This window comes from Cygnus olor, chromosome 12 (genome assembly GCF_009769625.2).
Source record: "Cygnus olor isolate bCygOlo1 chromosome 12, bCygOlo1.pri.v2, whole genome shotgun sequence".
Classification (NCBI taxonomy): Eukaryota; Metazoa; Chordata; class Aves; order Anseriformes; family Anatidae; genus Cygnus; species Cygnus olor.
Genome location: NC_049180.1, coordinates 5,202,636 through 5,222,153, shown reverse-complemented (window position 1 = coordinate 5,222,153; position 19,518 = coordinate 5,202,636). Strand labels below are relative to the sequence as shown.

Below are 19,518 nucleotides of genomic sequence, written 5' to 3'. Positions count from 1 at the left end.
ATGTGCCTTTCTTCTACAGCAGACTGTCAGGACAGAAGGATTACTTCGAGTTCTTCACTCTCATCTACTCCTGTAATTTTCAAGATCTCTCAAGTCCTAAGCAGAAATTAACTGCTTTGTGACTAATAGCTTTCAAAGTACCCTGCTAGAAAATCACAATCTTCTCTAATAGCCCATATTATTTTGCAATATGGTGTATGTAATTGAGAAAATAGTATTAAAAATACTATTAAAAATTAATACTATTATGCTAGCATGGATGATGCTTGTTCCCTTCTGTATAGTCCCCATGCTTAATAATAATGATCCCACCATTCTCTGTTGGAGAATATAAAATGTTTGAATTTTTACTTGTGTATCTTGTCAACTTCCATATTAATTCAGACTTCCATATTAATTCAGAGTAGGTGAACGACCAGATGCTCTGTGACTGAAAGTTCATCTGTGCTATTACAGCAGCTATAGTCACGACTGAAACGCTCTCTGTGGTGTGCCAGGCTGCTGTTTTCAGTGCCATCAGACACTGAGGTAAGTGTGTGAGGCAGCATTCAGCCCCAGTGGTAGCAAAATATAGAAGGTATTTCCAGGGGGCAGTATGTGGTAAGTATCTAGAAAGTAAATTCCCATTCAGAGCATTTAAAGTTATCTTTGAAAGAGTCAGTGTATTAGGAACTGACTACTCTTGCAGGAATAACAGGCTATTCCTGCTGTAGGAATTATATTCTGCTTAGTTTGGGTTGAGCTATTTCAGGCTTGTTATTCAGATAGAGCAGATTTCGCCTGTGGACAAAAGTCAGCTACTTTGAACAGACTGTCCTCATGAAACTTGCAAAGATGGCTAGGCAGTCTGAAAGGCAGGACAAATTCTGACTCTTGATTAAGAACAGATCGAGAAGAAGCCGATAGCTGTTCAGAGATCAGCCCCACGTGTTTTTGAACTACTTTCTTGTTTGGTGTTGCTGAGAACTTACTGTTATTTCTGTTGGCAGTAAAAGCATCCCCGGATCAGTTTGTGTTTAGATTCTGAATTTCCTTCACTTAAAGAAATTGCTTGTTGGCAAGCTGATTGATTGCATTCTGTCAAAACAATTGAATTTAAGAGAGGCAGGCTCCAGGATTTGACAAAGTGTTCTCTGGAGTCAGTCCCTTGGAAGTCTGGACCTAAGACAAAAAGACAGAAGCATTGATTTAGCTTTCAGGTGTTCTCTCATTGTATTTTTACACTGTTGTTACCAATTCCCTTTCGCTTGTTTTGTTTTGGCACCTTGAATGCAGGAAACACTCCCAGTTGATCTAGCACTTAAGTTTATTTCCTTTCCCTAAGCAGGAATGGTTTTATTCTTGAGAGAATCTGCATGTAAACAAGAAGCTGCTGTTTCCTGGGGTAGAAGAACCCAGTGTCTTCAAGGTCATATAACTTAATTATGTTATGTTAATTATGTTTATCATGACTTAAGTGTTGTGAATTTGTATCTTTCTGTTCCAATTCTTTACTTAGCAGCTTTGCTGCGTGACTTTTGTTACACCCCTTTCTTGGCAAATCCTTCTGTTTGTCCTGAGAAGCGTGAGCAGAACAAAATTGGCCAGTATCCCTTTCTTCTTTAAAGCCATTTGTTAAGGGAGCACAATGGAAAGGTTTGCTATGGTAGGCTAGAAATGTTCCCCTCCTGGAAAGATCGTTTCTTGCAGGAGATTTGCTGGCGATTAAATTGCAATTAGTTTTTAATTGAATCTCCTGTAAACTCGGTTGACTGGGCCAAGTCTCCATGAGCTACTACAACCATATTGTAAGTAACAATTTTGCTTACTGGTATTTGGGGGAGTGGGGACTTGGTTTGTACCTGAGGGCAATGAAAGGAGCATCTCTGCCCAAGACTTTTACCTGTGAAACAAAGTACAGAAGTTCTGTATTAGTTACTAGTGGAAATATAGTTTTTAGGTTCAACTTTGAACTTTTTTTTCTATAAAGAATGGGTTAGCTGTCTGCAGTGGCTGCATCTTGTAAGCACTATAATGAACGTTTGGCTTTACTTACTGTTAACTGATAATGCAGTTCATTTTTCAGTTTGCTTGCTGAAGCAGCAATATTTTCTGTTCTCTGAGTGGGAGAGACTATCTTCCCTTCCTCACCGTTATTAATGTTATTAATTTCATAGATGCATTTACATTTGAATTTTCTATGTAGTGAAAAACAGAGGACTTGAAACAAGTATAAGTGGACTCAAGTTACTTATCTTGGGACTGTTTGTGAAGGATCCTTCCACTGGAGAGCTTGTATTTTATATTTAAATATGAAGCACAGGACTGGAAAAGACACTGCCAAAAGAGAAGTGAGAGGGAAGGGGACAAAGAAGTGAAGAATATGGTTTGTTAGAGGATGTCTCTGTTCTGTCAGAATGAGTAATTGCAGCACTATGATTGAATAACAGGTAAGACAAAAGTTACTACTACTACTACAAAAAAAGTATGTTTCCTGGAAATTGACAACTAAGATCTTGACTGCAAAAAATCATTGCTGGAGATTTTCAGTTACCTAGAGTTTTGAAAGAGATGAAAGATGCATATAGATCTTAGTAGCAGCTATAAGGATAACTCTTCTGCATCAAAATATGAATGGAAATTAATATTCCCACTTACCCTATTTCCCTATTTTAAAATCACTGACTGCTCTGTTTCTTTAATATCACAAAAGCATCACATTGAAACAAAACCTTATTGATACATTCTTCCCTAAGGTATATATAAATTGACTTTGCAACATAAAAGCAACATAAAATAATGTATGATACAGGCACTTTATGAAATCTAAGTAATTTATTAAGTAGAGGTAATACAAAGCATTGATACTTACTGTCCTGTATGAATCTATGTAGAGTGAATTTCTCCTGATGTCTCATTTTCCATACCTTAAGCTGATGTATCGTTGTGCATACTTATCAAAGATCTGTTACATGACTGCTATAAATGTAACTACGCTAAAACTTTTGAGGGAAATACTGTAGTGGGGAGATAGTAAATTTTTGTAGCTATTTGTTGGGCAAAAACAGTTGAAATAGGTCATTGACAAGAACACTGAGAAACTGTACCACTACATTGTCAAGATTTGAACAGAGGGATGTCTTGTTCACTTTTTGAACAATAATCACATTATATGTTTGTCCAAAGCAACACCTTTAGAATTTTCCTTCTCGATTCACAACAAAATAGCAAACCGGTACAAAAAAATACTACCATTTCAGATTGAAATACTTAGCTTTTCTTCTTCAAGAAGAGCGAAGGAGTGCGGAAGACACCTTGAGAGCAACTTTGTGCTATTTCTGGTAGAAGTGCTTATTTTGTTAGCCATTCAGTAGGTGGCACTCCCCTCCCATACAGAGGTGCTGTAGCTTGAAAAATCAAGTTTACTGCCCTCCAAATGGAGGCCCTGTTCTAACCTCCAGTGCAAGGGCTCTGCACCTCAATCTGATACGCCGCTGTACATGCTTAAAGAATTGTTACACACCTGCTATACAAATTACTGTTCTAAAAGGTTTCTAGATTTCCCTAAGCAATTCCCAGAAGAATAATGTTATGAGACAAAGCGAACAGCTTGGAATTGTTACTTAACACTAGCGCTCAACTCCTGTGTTCTTCTCTGGAGGTCATGTCACTTCAGTACTGGGGGAAGAGAGAAAACCACATCATCCTTCCCTTTTTTAAAGGAATAAACACACAATAGTTTATTTAGGTACACAGAATATTTGTCATCTTTTTTTCTTTTCTTCCTCTGAAACTACACGTCTGGAAGGTGATTATTCTCTAGCTGTGATGTTTGGATACTTGAACACAATTAACAAGTTGAGGCCAGAAAACTGCTAAAAACTTTACATTTATGCACATGCTTAATTAGTAAAGATATAAATCTAAAAAGCTATGGAATTCCTCAATGTAAAGCTCTGTTTTAAACTATATCCTATTGGGGTCTTGCACTGATATTATCTTTCCCTACTCCGAATCTTAATCAAAGCATCAGAAGAGGGGAAGGGTAAGTTGCAGTGAATCTGTCCTGAATGTGAAGGAACATGCTCTTTGTGGGGAAAAAGCTGCTACAATTGAATTGCAGTTACTGATGTCTCTATGGAAAGACTGCTGGTTTTTAATTTGCTTTTTGTTTAACACAAAAACAAAACAGAACTTGATCTGGAAGCCCTACTTAGTATGATGAGATGAAACAAGAATACATGAATACACATCTATTAAACAGAAACAAGCAAAGAAAACAGGATTAAAAAATAAATCTACTTTAAACAAGAACAAACATTGTAAATGACTGTCAGTCTCACCACTGTCTGCTTTCCAGATCATTTCTGTTTCTTCTAGGTGCCAAATTAGCAAGGAATGTATGCAAACGTTTGTCTGTGAAGCTCAGTAGGATTTAGCACTGTTTTAAGGGTATTATTAAAGGTCTTGCAGAGTAGAATGTTCTTATAGTTAGACATTGTTTCAGTGATCAGCAGTATCAAATACGTAATTATCACAGTAGGCTACAGTAGTCATTCAGAGTGAATCTAAATGAAGAGGCTGCACTTCATCCCCAGAATAAGCTGTTAAAACTAATGGATCTATCTTGTGGTCAGGAAGAAACTAAACCTATGTGAAAATAATTGGCATTCATCAGCTTATGCTATTAATAGCATTTTAAAAAACTACAAATATCCCAGTGGCTCACAAGGAAATTTTATTTTTTTTCCCCATAAGTTAACAAGGAGAAAAAAAGGCGTGAGATTACAATATAGAAGTGTTAGTTCAGTCTAGGTGGCAGTTCAGCTCTTGCAGTGTGAGTGGCCTTTAGGGAAGGTAATAGTCCAGAAAGCAGGGGAACCGCCTGCATTTTTGATTTGTTTCCTTCCTTGACCTCAGCATACCTGTTCCTGGCATTGTAGGTTAAAGAGCCTCGAATGTCATGTTTTGTGTATTGTATTCCTTTTGTGTGTGGAACCTGCGTACAAGCGTGATGAATGTTCTTTTTGGAAGCAATAGGATTAGGAATGGTTGCAATACTTCTGTCAGATGTAAGAGCACAGTCCCAGGATAACTGTTGAGGATCTTCCTGCAGGAGGGAGACCTCTGAATGACTTGAGAAAAATGCTGATGGTTCATGAATTTCTCCTTTTTCCTTCATTTTATCATTCATGGTGTCAGCTCCTTTTTTACCCTTTTGCTCTGTTCCTTTAGCGTCATGACTGCAGGAAGCAATCTCAACTGAAGTACCATTGAGTGTGTTCAGAAGGATAATGGCTTGCTTGTTCTTCCAGGAAGGGTCTGAAGTATCCTTGGGAGTGGCATGTTTCACAGGTGGAAGTACTTGTGAAGATTTTGAAGTCAAAGATTCACAGCCATTTGGATCAAGCACATCAAGTGCCTGGGGTTTTATCGCTTTATGCTTTACAGCATCTGGATTTTTCACATCTTCTAGGTTCCACATACAGTATTCTTTTATTGGCAGGTTCTTCTTTTCACCCTGGCATGTTCTGAAAGAGTGTACCTTTTTGTTACGTATTTCTGTTTTACTGCCATATGTTGTGGAACAGTTAGACTTACTAGAATAGATTGAAATCTCTTCTGAAGCAGTATCAGCCTCTACGCTTAACTTGCTTTCTGATTTTGATTGATTTCTTGTAGTCTTGACTTCTTGGCCTGAACATTTGTCAGTAGCTTGCAACATGTCTAAGCAAAGCAGGCAATTGTTGGAAGTTTCACTTGCCTTTGATTTCTTGATTTGTTTTTGCAGCTGAAAGCAAGCAAGTGGATCGGCGGTACCCCAGCCTTGCACCTGGTAATGGAGAAACATGTTAAATCTAAGACAAGGTAGAGCATTGTAAGGAAAACGTAGGAGGAATAGTCTTGGCTGATGTAAATGAACACAGCAATGTTATTTCTGAGTACAAAACAAGGAGCTTAATTCCTAAGCAGGCCTAGTCTGTTGTGTTGCATACACCTGAACTGAAAAAAAAAAAATGAAAAGAACTCCTGAACTGAAAGAAGGAACTGAGAGTTATCATAATCCTTCCGCACAGACTTTCCGTTTTACCATCAGAGAGAAGAGACAAGTGTAACCTCTGACGCATTTATGCGTCACAGGTCAGCACTGGTCACTCCTTCAGCATCTCAGAGAAGCAGATGCCTTTTTTTCTTTACTCTGCGTGTAAAAACGAGTATAAAAAGCCCCAACCCCCTATAAAATAACGTCAACGATTCACTCTGCCGTAAAACTCACGGCCTCCTCCCAGCCGCAGCCCGGGGCCCGGCTCTCCGGGGCGGCGCCGCGGTCGCTGAGGCGCAGCAGGGCCCGCACCGCCCGCCGCCCCCCGCCGCCACAGCCGCCCCCCGCGCCCCGCATCCCGCCCGGCCCCGGCCCCGCCACCGCCGCCTGAGGGGACGTCGCCACGGCAACGCCCCGGGCGGGAAAATGGCGCCGGGCCCCTGAGGGGAGGTCCCCGGGGGGATCTGTCTGTGAGGAAACGAGGCGGGGACGGCGGCTGCCCCTCAGCTCCGGGCCTCTCTTCCGAGCTGGGCTTCCCCCTTGGTTCCGGGGGGGGGGGGGGGGGGTGTGGATGGGAAATACACACCTGTAGGTGGATGTGGGTGTTCGTACCTGAAGCTGAGGTGGCTGGAGATGCCAAGTGGGAATGGGCTCTGAAGCCCTTCAGAGGGCTTGGACGGGCAGCCAAGAACCACAAATGGGAGAAACGACAGAACCAGGCAGCTTGAAAGTGGGAAAAACCAAAGCAAAGTGCTGAATGCACACTGAGGAAGGAGGGAGTCTATATAAAGTCTAAAAACATGAATAGGGCAAGAGTTGTGTGCAGGAGGAAAATGGATGTGAAATGGCCAAATAAAGGAAATGAAAGAAAAAGTGATGAAGAAACAAATACAAAATGAGGAGACAAACTGATCTTACAATACCATGAATCTAAATAATCTATTACAATTAATCACTTATAATGAATCGCTGCCTGACCAAAAGACCTTTAAATTTGAAAAATGTAAAAATTAAAATCAAGGATGTGAGGTGCATGTTTTAATTCCTAGAATCATTAGCAAGCACTACTGAGACCATTTGCAGTTGCTAGAAACAGTCCTGTGTTTATTTTATAGGACGGCATTAAGACAGTTGCCAACACTCTTAGCAGAAAATGGGATTTGGGGACATCCCAAAGTGCATTTATTCAGATCTTTTCATGAAATTCTACATTAAAAGTTTTAGGACCAAAAGAGTCCCAGCACTGCTGTTACTTATCCTTGTTGAAAACAAGCAATCTGTTTAAAAAGAGCAGAACTATTTGTATGAGAAAATATACTTTAAGTGGAATGCTCTTTATCATCTTCTCCGAAAAATGACAGATCCTTTTTTTTTTTTTCTTTGCTTTTTCCATTGCAGTCTTAATTTGGGGCTTTTTATAGCTTACACACTTTCCTGAAGTCTTAAGCCAATCACTTAAGTCAACAGAGGTGGTTAATGCTTAACTAATAAAATTGTGTGTGAGCTTCAAGACGTACAGAAGGCAGATTCACAAGGTCGTGAACTGAGGTAAACTCCTAGTATTCTATGTTCTTGTTATTACTATAGGTTTCTTTGCATCTTGATATTTAAAGTAAAAAGCAAAAAAAGCAACCCACAAACCAGCCACAAAGTTACCCTTCAAAGTGTCACAGCTCTGTTGGTCAGAACATGCAGTCCTGTGGAAAACATTCACTGATCTCTGAGACCAAACATCCTGGATACAACTCCGTGAATCACACAGCTCGCATCCTCATAGTTAAAGACTGCACATCCTGGTTAGGAGATGGTAATATTTGCTATTAAAGATCAATATAATTCAAATTGTTCTTTAACAGAATACTTCAATTTTTTATGCCTCGCTCAGATATATTACCCAGTTCTAATCTGGCATTTCTCTGAGATTTGACTAAGATATTTTCTCAGGGAAAATTAGAGGTCTGAGTTATTCACTAACATGAAATGGTGTGGGGGGTGTCTTTTTTTTTAAATATACGCATGCAGAACAAATGGATCATTCAAGGCTTACAAACTGTGAATGTAAATATCAGTGCCAGATTCATGTAGTCACATAAAATTATTAAACTCTTCGGTGATATTTGAGTGTAACACCTACATAGTTCATCAGCATCAGAAGAGCTGCACAGATGTAAATGAGAGTAGAAGCTGACCTTTTGAATTCACATACTGAGTCACAATTTCATCTCAAAAGCTGATGTAATCGTAATGCACTTCGCCTTTACATCCATTTTATCTCCCGACAATTCTCATTACTAAAAATAAACTTGTTCTGGAAAGTTGGAGCAGACATGTGACAGTGGCCACTTTGGATAAGCCCCAGCACTCAGACACTCCTCCCCTATTAATGGTTCCATCGTAGTTCTGCTTAATGCTCCCCAGCACCAGCATCTGCTTTCTCCTAGATTACCTGGAGTCAAGACAATAAATAAATGCAACAGAAGAAAGCTCCCAGTTCATTGCCTTCAGTGATTTGAATCCGTTTTGCTCTCCACATTGTTTAAATTGTATTAAAAGAGAGGACCAGGTTCCGTTTGGTTAGCTGGAAATTCTCAGGCATCAGACTGATTTTAAATGCAGTTTGGCACTGCGGAAATGTCAGGGTCACTCAGTGCTACACAGGCAGAACAAGAGGCTGTCTTTAAAATTTTTGGTGCCAGCTGGAAGATGCAGTGATTGGTCTACAAAAAGTTAGTAGGACAATGTTATTACGACAAAATTTTATTCTATGGTTGTGCTATTTAAATCTGCCAAAGGAGAGGAAGCTGTAGGAATAAAAACAATGCCTGATTGCCATTTCCTCAGTCAATGGAGACTAATTTTAATGTAACACCTTTTCTTTTCTTATGCAACACTGCAGAGCTCAACGATTTACATGACGACTGATCTAGTCCTGCGGGAACCTTCAAAATTGTCTTGTCATAAAAATACTATTTTCCAGTGAAAAGGTAGAGGGTATTGCTTTCGAAGGGCTAGCTATGTCAGAACTAATTATTTCATTATCAAATTGCTGCTGACGTTAATATTTAGAAAAGAGCCTTGGATAATGTCCTTAATGTAGCTAGCAATGTAAAACAACAGACTTTTAAACTTACATGTTCGTAATTCTGTGAACTAAATAGAGATAGAGAGGAGGTGGTGTACGGGTGCCTACCACTGCATATATTAAGCCATAGTTTTTGCATATGTGGTAGTGCTTGCTCACTTCTAAGAATGTTAGCATTTGTTGTGTACAATTATTTACAGCAGGCAAAGCTGAAAGAATTTCCTGTTAGAAGTGAAGGTGTCTGACGCTTCCCATTACAAACTCTTGCCACACTTTCCACATCACAGCACAAGGCTACGGGCTATTTGAGGGAATTTCTGTGTATGTTTGTTAAATTTCAGTGCCTCAAACTGTTTAATTTACCACATCTTTCTTAAATTCATAGGAAGAGCAAGGCCAGCCTAGTAATAAAGACACCTTCAGAAGTGAAAGATGTGGTACGTGTCCCCACAGCCTCACTGTTTGGAAATGAGCAAAAGCGTAAAAAAAGCAGCAGCGCAACCCCTATGGTACATTCAGAACAACATGAGCAGAATGTTTAGATCAAGAAAATTACAGTGAGAAATACTTCTTCTGTGGATCCTGGTATTCCTGGTGAGTTTACATGGTGACAGTGCTCAAGAGAGACAGGGCTGAGGTGCCTCTGTGTGCCAGAGCTTGAGGTCACTGGGGGAAATCACAGGTGAAAATTTGAGCGCCTCCAGGATTAACTGGTAAACTGATGTTTTGATGATTTAGTTACCATTTAATTCCCATTCCCTGTAAAAGGCTTTCTTTAACTCTACTCCACAAGGATATTCTGTGATTTTTTTTACAGTGGGCATTCATTTATATGAAGTCTCCCTCTACTCCTTCTTTTGCAAAAAAAAAGAGAAAAAAAAATGATGAACTGAAATTTCTGAAGTATTCTCATTACATTAATCAGTTTATGTGGTTGTCCATCTGCATCTCGTGCTGCTTTGACCTCGCTAGTCCAAAGCTCACCATGTTATATTTTTGCTTTCTTATCACAGGATTTTCTCACTTTTTATGCCAGTCTTCGGTTTACTAACTTTGGGGAATCTACATTTTTAACTCACTCACATGAGCTACACAGCTTACAATCACCAGTGAAGAAAGGAGTTGGTTGTTGTGTTTTTGTTTTGTTTTGTTTTGTTTTTCCACGAAATATTACCAAGGTTGTGGGCTGCAACAAGAGGCTTGAAAAGGCCAAAAAACAGGAGTATTACACAAGTTTATGACAAGAAGAAGTTAGGCAACTAAAGTTACCAGAAGAGGGGAAGCTGAACACTGCTAAATCATCCCTATTGTGTAAAATACAGCAGAAACTAACTTACCCCAGTCTTGTTGCCAGTATATACCACAGACGTGTCCAAAACTGACTGAAAAGCCTTCCTATACGAAATCAGGTTTAAGCCACTTTAGCTTATTAGTTCTGATAGTTTCACAATAGCTTAAAAACACAAAGACTTTACACATTAATGTAACAAATTTCTCACTGTCCAGTGGTTTAAAAGTGAAGTTAACATTAGCAAAAAAAAAAAAAAGAATCAAGTGTTTTCATTGTGACAGATAAATTACTAAAAGCATTTTAAAGGATGCAGCCTTAAAGCCTGTTTCAACAACTATTTGGGTCAGTTCTTTTTCTCCCCTAAATTAATATGAGCAGATGAAAACCAAGCATGAGTTCACGTTTTCTTGAAATGCTCATTTTTGTGAGGGAAGCATGGAAAAGCGGCCTAATGAATCCTTCCTGTAGTATGAGTTAAAGTACATGTAAGACAGTTATAAGATCCTGTGCTAGTGAATTCAGATGTAATTCTTTATGTTACTACTATTTGACTTTTCAAAAATTGTGATCATCCTGTGAATTTAAGAGAATGCCACCACAAATCATTGGGAAGTATAACATTGTCAAATTCAACACTGCTGGGCATATTTTTTTCATTCCCTACTTATGAACCATGTGCCATTAAAAAGATTTGGGACTCAGTGGAAATAACATAGGAATTATTTTCTTACTTACTAAGAAAGGAATTAAAGCCAATAGCTTTAATATAAGACAACAGGAAGCTTTTCCCTGTGTCCTGGTGGCTTTTTTTAAACTCTTGGTCCTTACCGGGCTCACTTGTCCCGTTGGTAATCCCATCAGCCGTTATTTCCACTGCCTAGACTTGCAAAGGAACACCGAGTGCTGCAAATAAAATGACGAAGGTGTAAAAGCTCCTGCTCAGAAGTTAAATGAGAATCAGATGTCAACACAGTTCAGGCTCAGCCTTTGGCAGGATCATTGCTTTTAATGCAATTTACTAATTAAAAATGAGCACCAGATTACGGAAAGACTGGAATGAAGCGGCTTGCTAAACTAGTCTGTTAGCTCCTTGAACTGCCCGCACCAGGTCTGGTTTTCATTACTTCTAATTCATTTGAATATTGCCTGGCAATTATTAAATAACTTTCTGAAAAGAACAAACGCTGTTTGTGTTTTCTTCATCAGCCCTCCGCGTCTAGACCGGAGCTGTTTTCCCTACAGATGGCAATCTGTAGCCGGGCTCTGGCAGGTGTATTTTATTCGGCAGATGCACCCTAATCGCATTATAGCGGATTAGCTGGATTTCTTCCTTTAAATGTACACTGCGTGCTCCAGCTCGCGAGCCAGCCGTTCCTTATCGCCCCCTTCTAATCTGCCAGAGCCTTTTGCCTCTTCCTTTCAGCAGCTATTTCTGTAACGGGTCGGACGGGGAAGAGCGCCGCAATGAACCGTAAGCGGGGAATCCTGCCCGCCTCCTCCTGCTGGGTGAGATCCTCCGGGAAAGACCCAGAACGCAGCGCGGAGGCGGAGGAGGAGGAGGAGGAAGAAGAGGAGGAAGAAGAGGAGGAGGAGGAAGAAGAGGAGGAGGAGAGCGAGGGCAGCCGCAGAGCGGTGGCAGCAGCCGGGGCCGCGCTCCGAGGAGGCGATGGGGGCAGGAGGATGACGAGCGGGGGCGCATCCCGCACCCACCGGCGGGCCCCGGGGCCGGCCGCAGCGGGGAGGCCGCCGGGCTGAGGCGGCGAGCAGGGCGCTAGCCCCCGTCGCCATCCGCCCCGATGGATAAAGCCGGCTCCCTGCACAGCGCCGTGCCCGCCCCGCCGCCCCGGCTCTACCTGCCGCGCAACTTCAGCTGCAGCGCCTGCCTCTATGGCAGCCTGGCCGAGCAGTGCAAGGGCGGCTGCAGCCCCGACGGCGATCCTCCCCCTCCTCCACCGCCGCCGCCGCCGCCCGTGGTGCGGGAAGCGGCGGCCGAGAAGCCCCCGGCGGCGCCCCGGGGCCGGGAGCCGTCGGTGCCCGCCGTGCCGCCCAGCCCCACGCAGCGCCGCCGGGCCAAGTCGCTGCCCACGCCCGGCGACCGCAGCCTGCGGCCGGCGCTGCAGCAGAGCCCGGCGCGCCGCAAGACGGTTCGCTTCGCCGACTCGCTCGGCCTGGAGCTCACCTCCGTGCGCCACTTCTGCCAGGCCGACCTGCCGCGGGTACCGCCGCCTCCGCGCCCCGCCGACCTCCTCAAGACCAGGAAGCCTCCGGCGCTGGGCGAGCTGGAGCCGGTGCTCTTCGGGCCGCCGCCGCCGCTCCTGGAGCCGCTCTTCCCTCCGCAGCCCGGCGCCAGCCCCGGCTTCGCGGAGCGGGTTCGGCAGCACAAGGTGAGGCTGGAGTGGGTGCGGGCAGAGCCGGCGGGGCTGCGCGGCGCCGTGCGCGTCCTCAATCTGGCCTACGAGAAGGCCGTGTCGGTGCGCTACACGCTCAACCGCTGGGCCAGCTGCGCCGAGGTGCCCGCCGCCTACCAGCCCTCCGGCCCCCCCGACGGCAGCACCGACCGCTTCGCCTTCCACCTGCCCCTCGGCGCCGCCGTCACCGCCGACGCCACGCTGGAGTTCGCCGTCCGCTACCGCGTGGCCGGCGCCGAGTACTGGGACAACAACGGCGGCGCCAACTACCGCCTGCGGGGCCGGCCGCTGTCCCCGGCCGCCGTCTGCCCGCCGCAGGACCCCGACAGCACCGCCTGGATCCACTTCATCTGAGGGGGACCCGGCACCCTCCGGGCTCGCCTCACAGGGCGGCCGCGGCACCCTGTTTCACCTCACAGGACGGCCCCAGCGCCCTCCGGCTGCAGCTCGCCTCACGGGACAGCCATGGCACCCTCCGGCTTCGCCTCACCTCACCTCACCTCACCCTTCCCGCCGTCCCAACCGCAGCCCACCCAGCCCACCTTTCCAGAAGCTTCTTCGTAAGCAGCCAGAAGATATTTTTTTGAATTCCGTTTACAGATAAATTATTTATCTTTTCTATCTTATTAACGCCGCGTATGGATAAGCGTTCAGGCTCCAGTCAGGACGAAGGCTGGGCGCGAGGTGTTAAGTCCCACGGCAGCAGTGTGCGCGGTGTTTTCCGCCTCGAGCTCGTGACCAAAGCTGCTGCACAGTGAGGGTCTGGAATGAGGGGAGGGAGGCTGTCAATATTTGCAGGACTTATCAGTGAAAATCAGGATCCACTGGTGCAAACAGATCTTCCTGGGTGCTGTGCCCACAGCACTGGGTTCTGGAAACACAGGCAGCACTGCCCTGGGCACCCATCCTCTTTCCTCAGCCCACCTCACCAAGCCTGGCTCCGTTGAGGTGCTGGGTCCCTTCCCAGAGCCCCACAGACCCCAACGTCCACGCGGACGCGGTCACTCGTGTTAATTGCAGGGGACAGATGGTGGTGTTGAACCCCAAAAGAGATACCCCCAGGTATGGCTGTATTTCTCATGCTGTAAAAATGGCCGATGGGTTTGTAGCAAAGATTAAATTTTAAAATTTTGAAACCTGTTTCATATATTCAAGCATATTTAGAAAAATGCTAAGAAAAGTAGTGTCACGTAGTAATGGAAATACAGCCTACTAACAGGTTTTATAAAGCAAGCACTTTGTTTTAAAATCCATGTGATACATTGTAAAGATCTGTCATGCTTGTTTCAGTAGGATTGTTCCCATAAAGCTGCTCATGATCAGGTTGGCAGGATAGTCCTGAAGTTGCACCAAAGAATTAGAGGTGGCAGGAATTGAATCCATAATTTTGGTTTGCATCCCAAGCAACATTTCCAGTTTTATTTCTGTTAACAGTCTAATTGAAGTTGTTATGCTAAGGTATAAGGGCAGGAGCTTGCCTTTTGCAAAACAAAACGTTCCAGATTTTTAGGATAATTCCGGAAAGTGGCGGATTTCACAAGGCTAGCTATATGTAGTCAGTCAGATTGAGGAAAAGTAGTATCTTTGCATAGAAGTAGAGATGTACCAATAAAAAACATTGAAATTGCAGAGTACGTTGACTTCTGCCCTCAAGAGAGAGGTCCTCTAGCAGAGAACAGCATTTTCCTTTTTAAACTTGCTTTTTCAGGAGTTTGGCTGAATACAGGTTGTGCTGGTGATAAATCTGGGTGCTGGCTTTCCAGGATTTAGGCACGTTTGCGTTTGCAGGTGAGGGACTTCTACAAAGATGACTTCTGAGAGTGGCAGAACAAATGCTGGTGTCATCTTCCTATTATGAAGGGCTGTAGGATCAGGCATTCAACATTTTGGACCTTTTGTAGATTGTTTAGGAGTGAAGTGTAATTCTAACTGTATTCTTTGTGCTCCTTGTGAGGGTTAAGTATCCCAAACAGCTTGATTAATGCCAGGTTCTCATGGAACCTTTCAACTTCAGTGGGAATTGAGGGCACTTTTGTCTCCTGAGGGTCTGGTTGAGTCAGAATAATTAAACCTGTGAATTCTGGAAAAAATGGTCTGGCAAGTTGATGGGAAAAGAGCATTTAATTTAATTTCTCTATACTGCTTTTTCTGGTTTAATAGAAATCATACCAACTGTAGCCTTCCTGTAGTATTGGTAGCTTGGTTTTAGTTCCCCAACAAGTTTTCTGATCAGTGTGATCTTCACAGAAATAGAATATAAAAGAAATATACTGTCAGCACCTACTGAGTATTTCACATTTTAGAATATTAAGGCCCTGATCTTGTATTGAAGTAACCCTATGTATCACTAGCACACATCTATAAAGATAGAATTGCAGAACTTGGGTCTTAAACTGTTCGTGATTAATGCATATTAAGTAGTATGTTTGATAAAGAAAGCCCAAGTGTCTTCTAGTTAAACCTAGTTTGTTATGAGAGCCTTAATACTGGAGAGAAGGAAGCGAAATTGTCTCTATTTGAAAGCACTTTGAAATACGGTGGAAATGCAGCCAAACACCTTATTTATGTGTTAGAGCTTTCCAAAACATTTTTTTGCTTGGCCTTTCTCACCCATATACTAAAGCAGCAACAGTTTTTCTGAAGCATCTTAATGATGTCATATGAGGGAAAAAAAGTAGTTTCTGTGCGCTTTAGGTTAACCAATGCTATAATTTGTTTATGAACGTTTAACCCCTTTGTCCAATATACATCTGAATATTAAACCTTTTGAGGATGTAATACACCAGAAGAATGTTTTGGAAAGCTGACTCCTGAGCTTTTAAGCAATTAAGCTGATGTTTAGTTCAACACTCAGTTTCGTGGGTAACTATGGGCTTGAGCTTGATCACAGATTATCAGTGATACACGTTCAACTCCAGTAGAAGACCTGGTCTTCTGGAAGCCCTTAAAAACACCTCCATTTAAAGCCTTGAAAGGTGAGGTTGGCCCAGCCAGCTTTGAGTGGAGGATGCTACTGATGACATCTTTGGAAGAAGTGTGAGGTGTTCTAACAGAAACCTATCAGTGATATATGCTGAAGCTGCACTGCTTTGATTACACAGTTTCACTTCTATCACATTAATTTCTTCTCAAGATTTCCAAAAACATGTCTAGGTGCACTGACTGCGAGTACTTTTTCCACTGGCAGCATCCATGTATGGTTTCCAGTCCTTTAGTTTTCAGCCTGACGCTATTTAGGCGGGGTTTGCTAGAAGCATTGTATAAATGGAAGTGAAATAAAATAAAAATCCCAAATAGAACTTACAATCTACATAAATGATAGCTTTGAGGAGAAAAGCCTGTGCTGAACAGGGTACTTCTCAAGTTGGCAGGGCATCAGTAATTTTAATGGAAGAAGGAGCAAGACAACTTTTTTTTTTTAAAAACACATTTCTAAAGAACATAGTTCCACAAAGTTAACTTTAGAAGGCAAAGTAAAATATTTGAATTATGTTTCAGGATACAAATTCTTCAAGCCAATCTTTTTTTCTGGAAAAAATGACAGCTCAGTTGTTTTTATTTGCATGGATAAAGCCCATGCCACCTTCCTTTCCAAGTGATGCTAGAAGGTATAGGCAAGGCAATAATCCTTAGGTAGCGTACTTCACTTTTAAGTGAATTATTCATAATCACATTCATTATGTCTTTGGAGGTGTAAAAACCTGTCTGTCATTTATTGTGCAAAGTTGTAGCTTTATGAAACGTGCCATCTTATTTTATGTGCAATAGTGATACTTCCTACAGTAAGTCAAATCGTACTGTGTGTCTGATGCACATTCACGTTTGCTGGTGCACATTTAAACTGATAGAGTTTTTGCATGTGGTTCCATGCCTCTTATGGCAATATTTGTGAAATCTACCCTAATCAATAGAAGCCCTAGCAGGGATCAAAACAATTAAGTGACTGTAAACTGAATTTCAGCTAGCTAACCACGTTACTATTCATTAGTGTAAAAAATAATTGAAATGTTATACTCATTTTCAATAAATTTACATTACTTCAGGCTAATTATTTTCTCCTTTTACCATTTGCAAATAACTTTTTGTTGTGAATGTGTGTGCCTCAGTATCGTATTAAATAGCAGAGCAAGTGCACACGTTTTGTTATTGCAGGGTATGTGAGGGGAAGATGCATCACTTGAACAAACAGCTGTCTGTTCATGCATATGCGTGATCTCTACAGATACGTGAAATGTTTTTCAGTAGCGCCAACAGGCAAACATCTGCTAATTCTGTATTTTAAACATAAAGTAACCGACAGAAATACTCAGAATCTGCTTTTTAACATATTATTAACTATACATTGAAATCTTTATGTGCCTTTCAACATTTCCTAGGAAGAAATCTCATTTGTTCCTTCACGCTCCCACCAAAAGTCCAGCTATGGCGTTCTCATTAAAATGAAATTTATACTAAAAATCTAATAATCAATTCTAATTCCTGACACTCTTTCAGCTGTGCCAGAAGTCCTGCACCTGTAACAGCCAGAAGTATTTGATCATATTTTCCCATACTACAGTGAAAGAAGTTACTGTCAGAACCGCGTCTTCCTGGTACACCTCTGGAATTATTTAGCTAGGTAAAAAAACTGTGACCACAGTTAATATAACAAAATATATTTATTGTATATATTCACCACTTACACAGATATTCTAAATATATATTCTATCTGAAACCAGAAATTCTAGTTTTTTATTAAATTTATTTGTGTAGACATGATGGTCTTTACAGCTTTTACTGTTATTTACCTGATGCTGCATAATGCATATAGCTAAAACTTATAGTTGGACTTGATCTCTCTGCACAGTTTGTATCATGGGATTAAAGTGTTCACTATAGAGAATATCTAAAGAAAATGACATCTACCTTCCAACTATATACTGCATGGCCTTTTGGCAAGTCATCTGTAATTCTGTTTCCTGTATGCATTTCATGTGTACATGTTCTGAATATATGGAAGGATTACCTACTGAAATTAAAAACTTTGTGAGCACCAAAATTAACATTTTATGAGCATATATAGTTTAATATAGGAAGTAAATGTAGTCAATTTTGCTGTAAAGTAAAAAAAAAAAATAGCCTTATGTAGAGCGGATCACGATTTTTTAATGAAAGATGGCGACATTTTTCAAAATGGAGCATGTTCAGGGAAACGTATGTGTTTCAATAGGAAGGATTTCTCAGGTTTAGCTTATATGAGAGAATTGTCCCAAAATAGTTAGGTGGTAAGAGTACTTCTTTAATCAGTGTATGGACTTGAATGTAGGTCTTCCACAATCAAAGGGAATTAAACTATTGGTTGTTCCTGAGGTTCGACTCTTTCTTTATCCAGCTTTTGAATATTGCTTTTAAATTATTTTACAGGCAGGTTTTTTAACCCAGGAGTTTCCTATCTTGTATGGATATTCTCTTCATTCAGCTATTCTGAGTTTTGTTTGAGCTTTCTGTTTTTGAGAAAGGTCTGATTGTATTGTTACGCAACATTAGACAATTATTTTACTTTTTACATTTCATTTTTAGGGGGAGGTAGGCAAACAGCTTTCCTTTCAGTTTTTGTTTTTTTTTTTTTAATATTAAACAATAGCATGCAGAATAAAACTGTGCTTGAAATAACATATGCACTAGTAATTCCAAAGAATATAGCCAAGAAAAATGTCAAATGTCAGATGCGCTTTTTAAAAACTTACGTCCGTTGATTTAGTAAGGCAGGAAAAAAGTCCTAGTCTCCAGTGCAAGTGTATTTATACCAGGGATTTCTTTCTATGCAATATTATGGTGCACCTGTTTTTTTAGCGATTGACTTGATTGCTATGGTTGCTGTATCGTTGTGTTGTGTGTAGAATATTCTGTTAAAGTGTCATTAAGGAAATTATGTCTTAAATGGTGTTATATTTTTAGGCTCTTTTTTTTGTGCAATCTGACTTCACTAAATCATAAGCATACTCCGAGTAACAGTAGCAAGATAATATTTCATACAATTATGCAAGTCTCATGCGTTATACTTTTCTCTAGTCACCTTCCAGGAGAAAACACTGTGTTAGTGTTGTGAGTTTTAAAATTTTGTATTCCTGTATCTTAGAAATAAACCAAATTGTATTATACTTTTAAACTCAGAAAGCTAATATATATATATGTTTTTAAAGTTGATCAGGACTGGAATCCACGTTGCAGTGCAGGAAAGCTAACAAAAAAATGTGCGACAAAAAAATTAAGGTTCTTGAAGAGGTTTAAACAAACCTAACTCCTCCTGCACAGTGGTAAATTGTTTCTCTTGGTAATGGAGATGCTGTCTGTTTAAGAGTGGGCTCCTTATGTGCAAGCTTTTATCGTTGTTTCTTCAATTTACCTTGACTTTGTTGGAAAAAAAAATAAGAATTTGTTTCTTAACTGTAAACTTTATGAGTAAGTTACTTTTGGTTGCAGTTTCTTCTGCAATGTTTGTATTTCACTAAGTAATGTTTGTTTCTAATATTTGTAACAATACTGTGATATCACCAAAAGTTCAAAATCAACTTTTTCTAGTAATGCCTTGTAACTTACCTAGCCTTACAGTATTTCAGATTATTTTCCACCAAAACTGCATCTAGTCACTGGTTGTCACAACTATGAAAAAATATATATTTATAAACCTGTAGCTTCTTGCTGTCATTAAAGATTAATGATACAAATTGCGAGC

At 41.3% G+C, this 19,518-nt stretch overlaps 3 protein-coding genes across 10 annotated transcripts in view; 2 read left to right on the top strand and 1 right to left on the bottom strand.

Annotated features, from left to right (window-relative positions):
• Nucleotides 1-5,301, top strand: part of ATMIN (ATM interactor) — a 20,764-nt gene extending 15,463 nt beyond the window's left edge. For all 3 annotated transcript variants that reach the window (XR_005823811.1, XR_005823806.1, XR_005823803.1), the window contains one exon: nt 403-5,301. The gene's annotated coding sequence lies outside the window, so the exon portion shown is untranslated. The remainder of the gene's footprint in view (nt 1-402) is intronic.
• On the bottom strand, nt 4,781-6,628 carry C12H16orf46 (chromosome 12 C16orf46 homolog). The gene is made up of 2 exons (XM_040571600.1): nt 6,257-6,628; nt 4,781-5,812 (listed from the first exon to the last, which is right to left on the bottom strand). Exons 1-2 carry the CDS (start codon nt 6,377-6,379, stop codon nt 4,781-4,783), a joined length of 1,155 nt encoding a protein of 384 aa, XP_040427534.1. The 5' UTR covers nt 6,380-6,628.
• LOC121076944 (protein phosphatase 1 regulatory subunit 3E-like) overlaps nt 6,428-19,518 on the top strand; it is an 18,509-nt gene continuing 5,418 nt past the window's right edge. Inside the window, exons 1-2 of one of the 6 annotated variants that reach the window (XR_005823816.1) lie at nt 6,428-13,557; nt 17,298-17,421. Coding sequence is in view for 2 of the 6 variants with exons in the window: in XM_040571602.1 (XP_040427536.1) it covers nt 12,192-13,157 (966 nt within the window). In the remaining 4 variants the exon portion in view is untranslated. Of the gene's footprint in view, nt 19,450-19,518 lie in introns of those variants that run through there. The other 5 variants (XM_040571602.1, XM_040571601.1, XR_005823814.1 and 2 more) reach the window with 5 other exon arrangements.

What these genes read in the sequence shown, in the direction of transcription:
- C12H16orf46 (XM_040571600.1), bottom strand. Translation starts at nt 6,379, where the DNA reads ATGCGGGGCGCGGGGGGCGGCTGTGGCGGCGGGGGGCGGCGGGCGGTG. An exon ending in GCTGCGGCTGGGAGGAGGCC is followed by an intron (nt 5,813 to 6,256) that starts GTGAGTTTTACG and finishes CTCCATTACCAG; the next exon opens with GTGCAAGGCTGGGGTACCGC.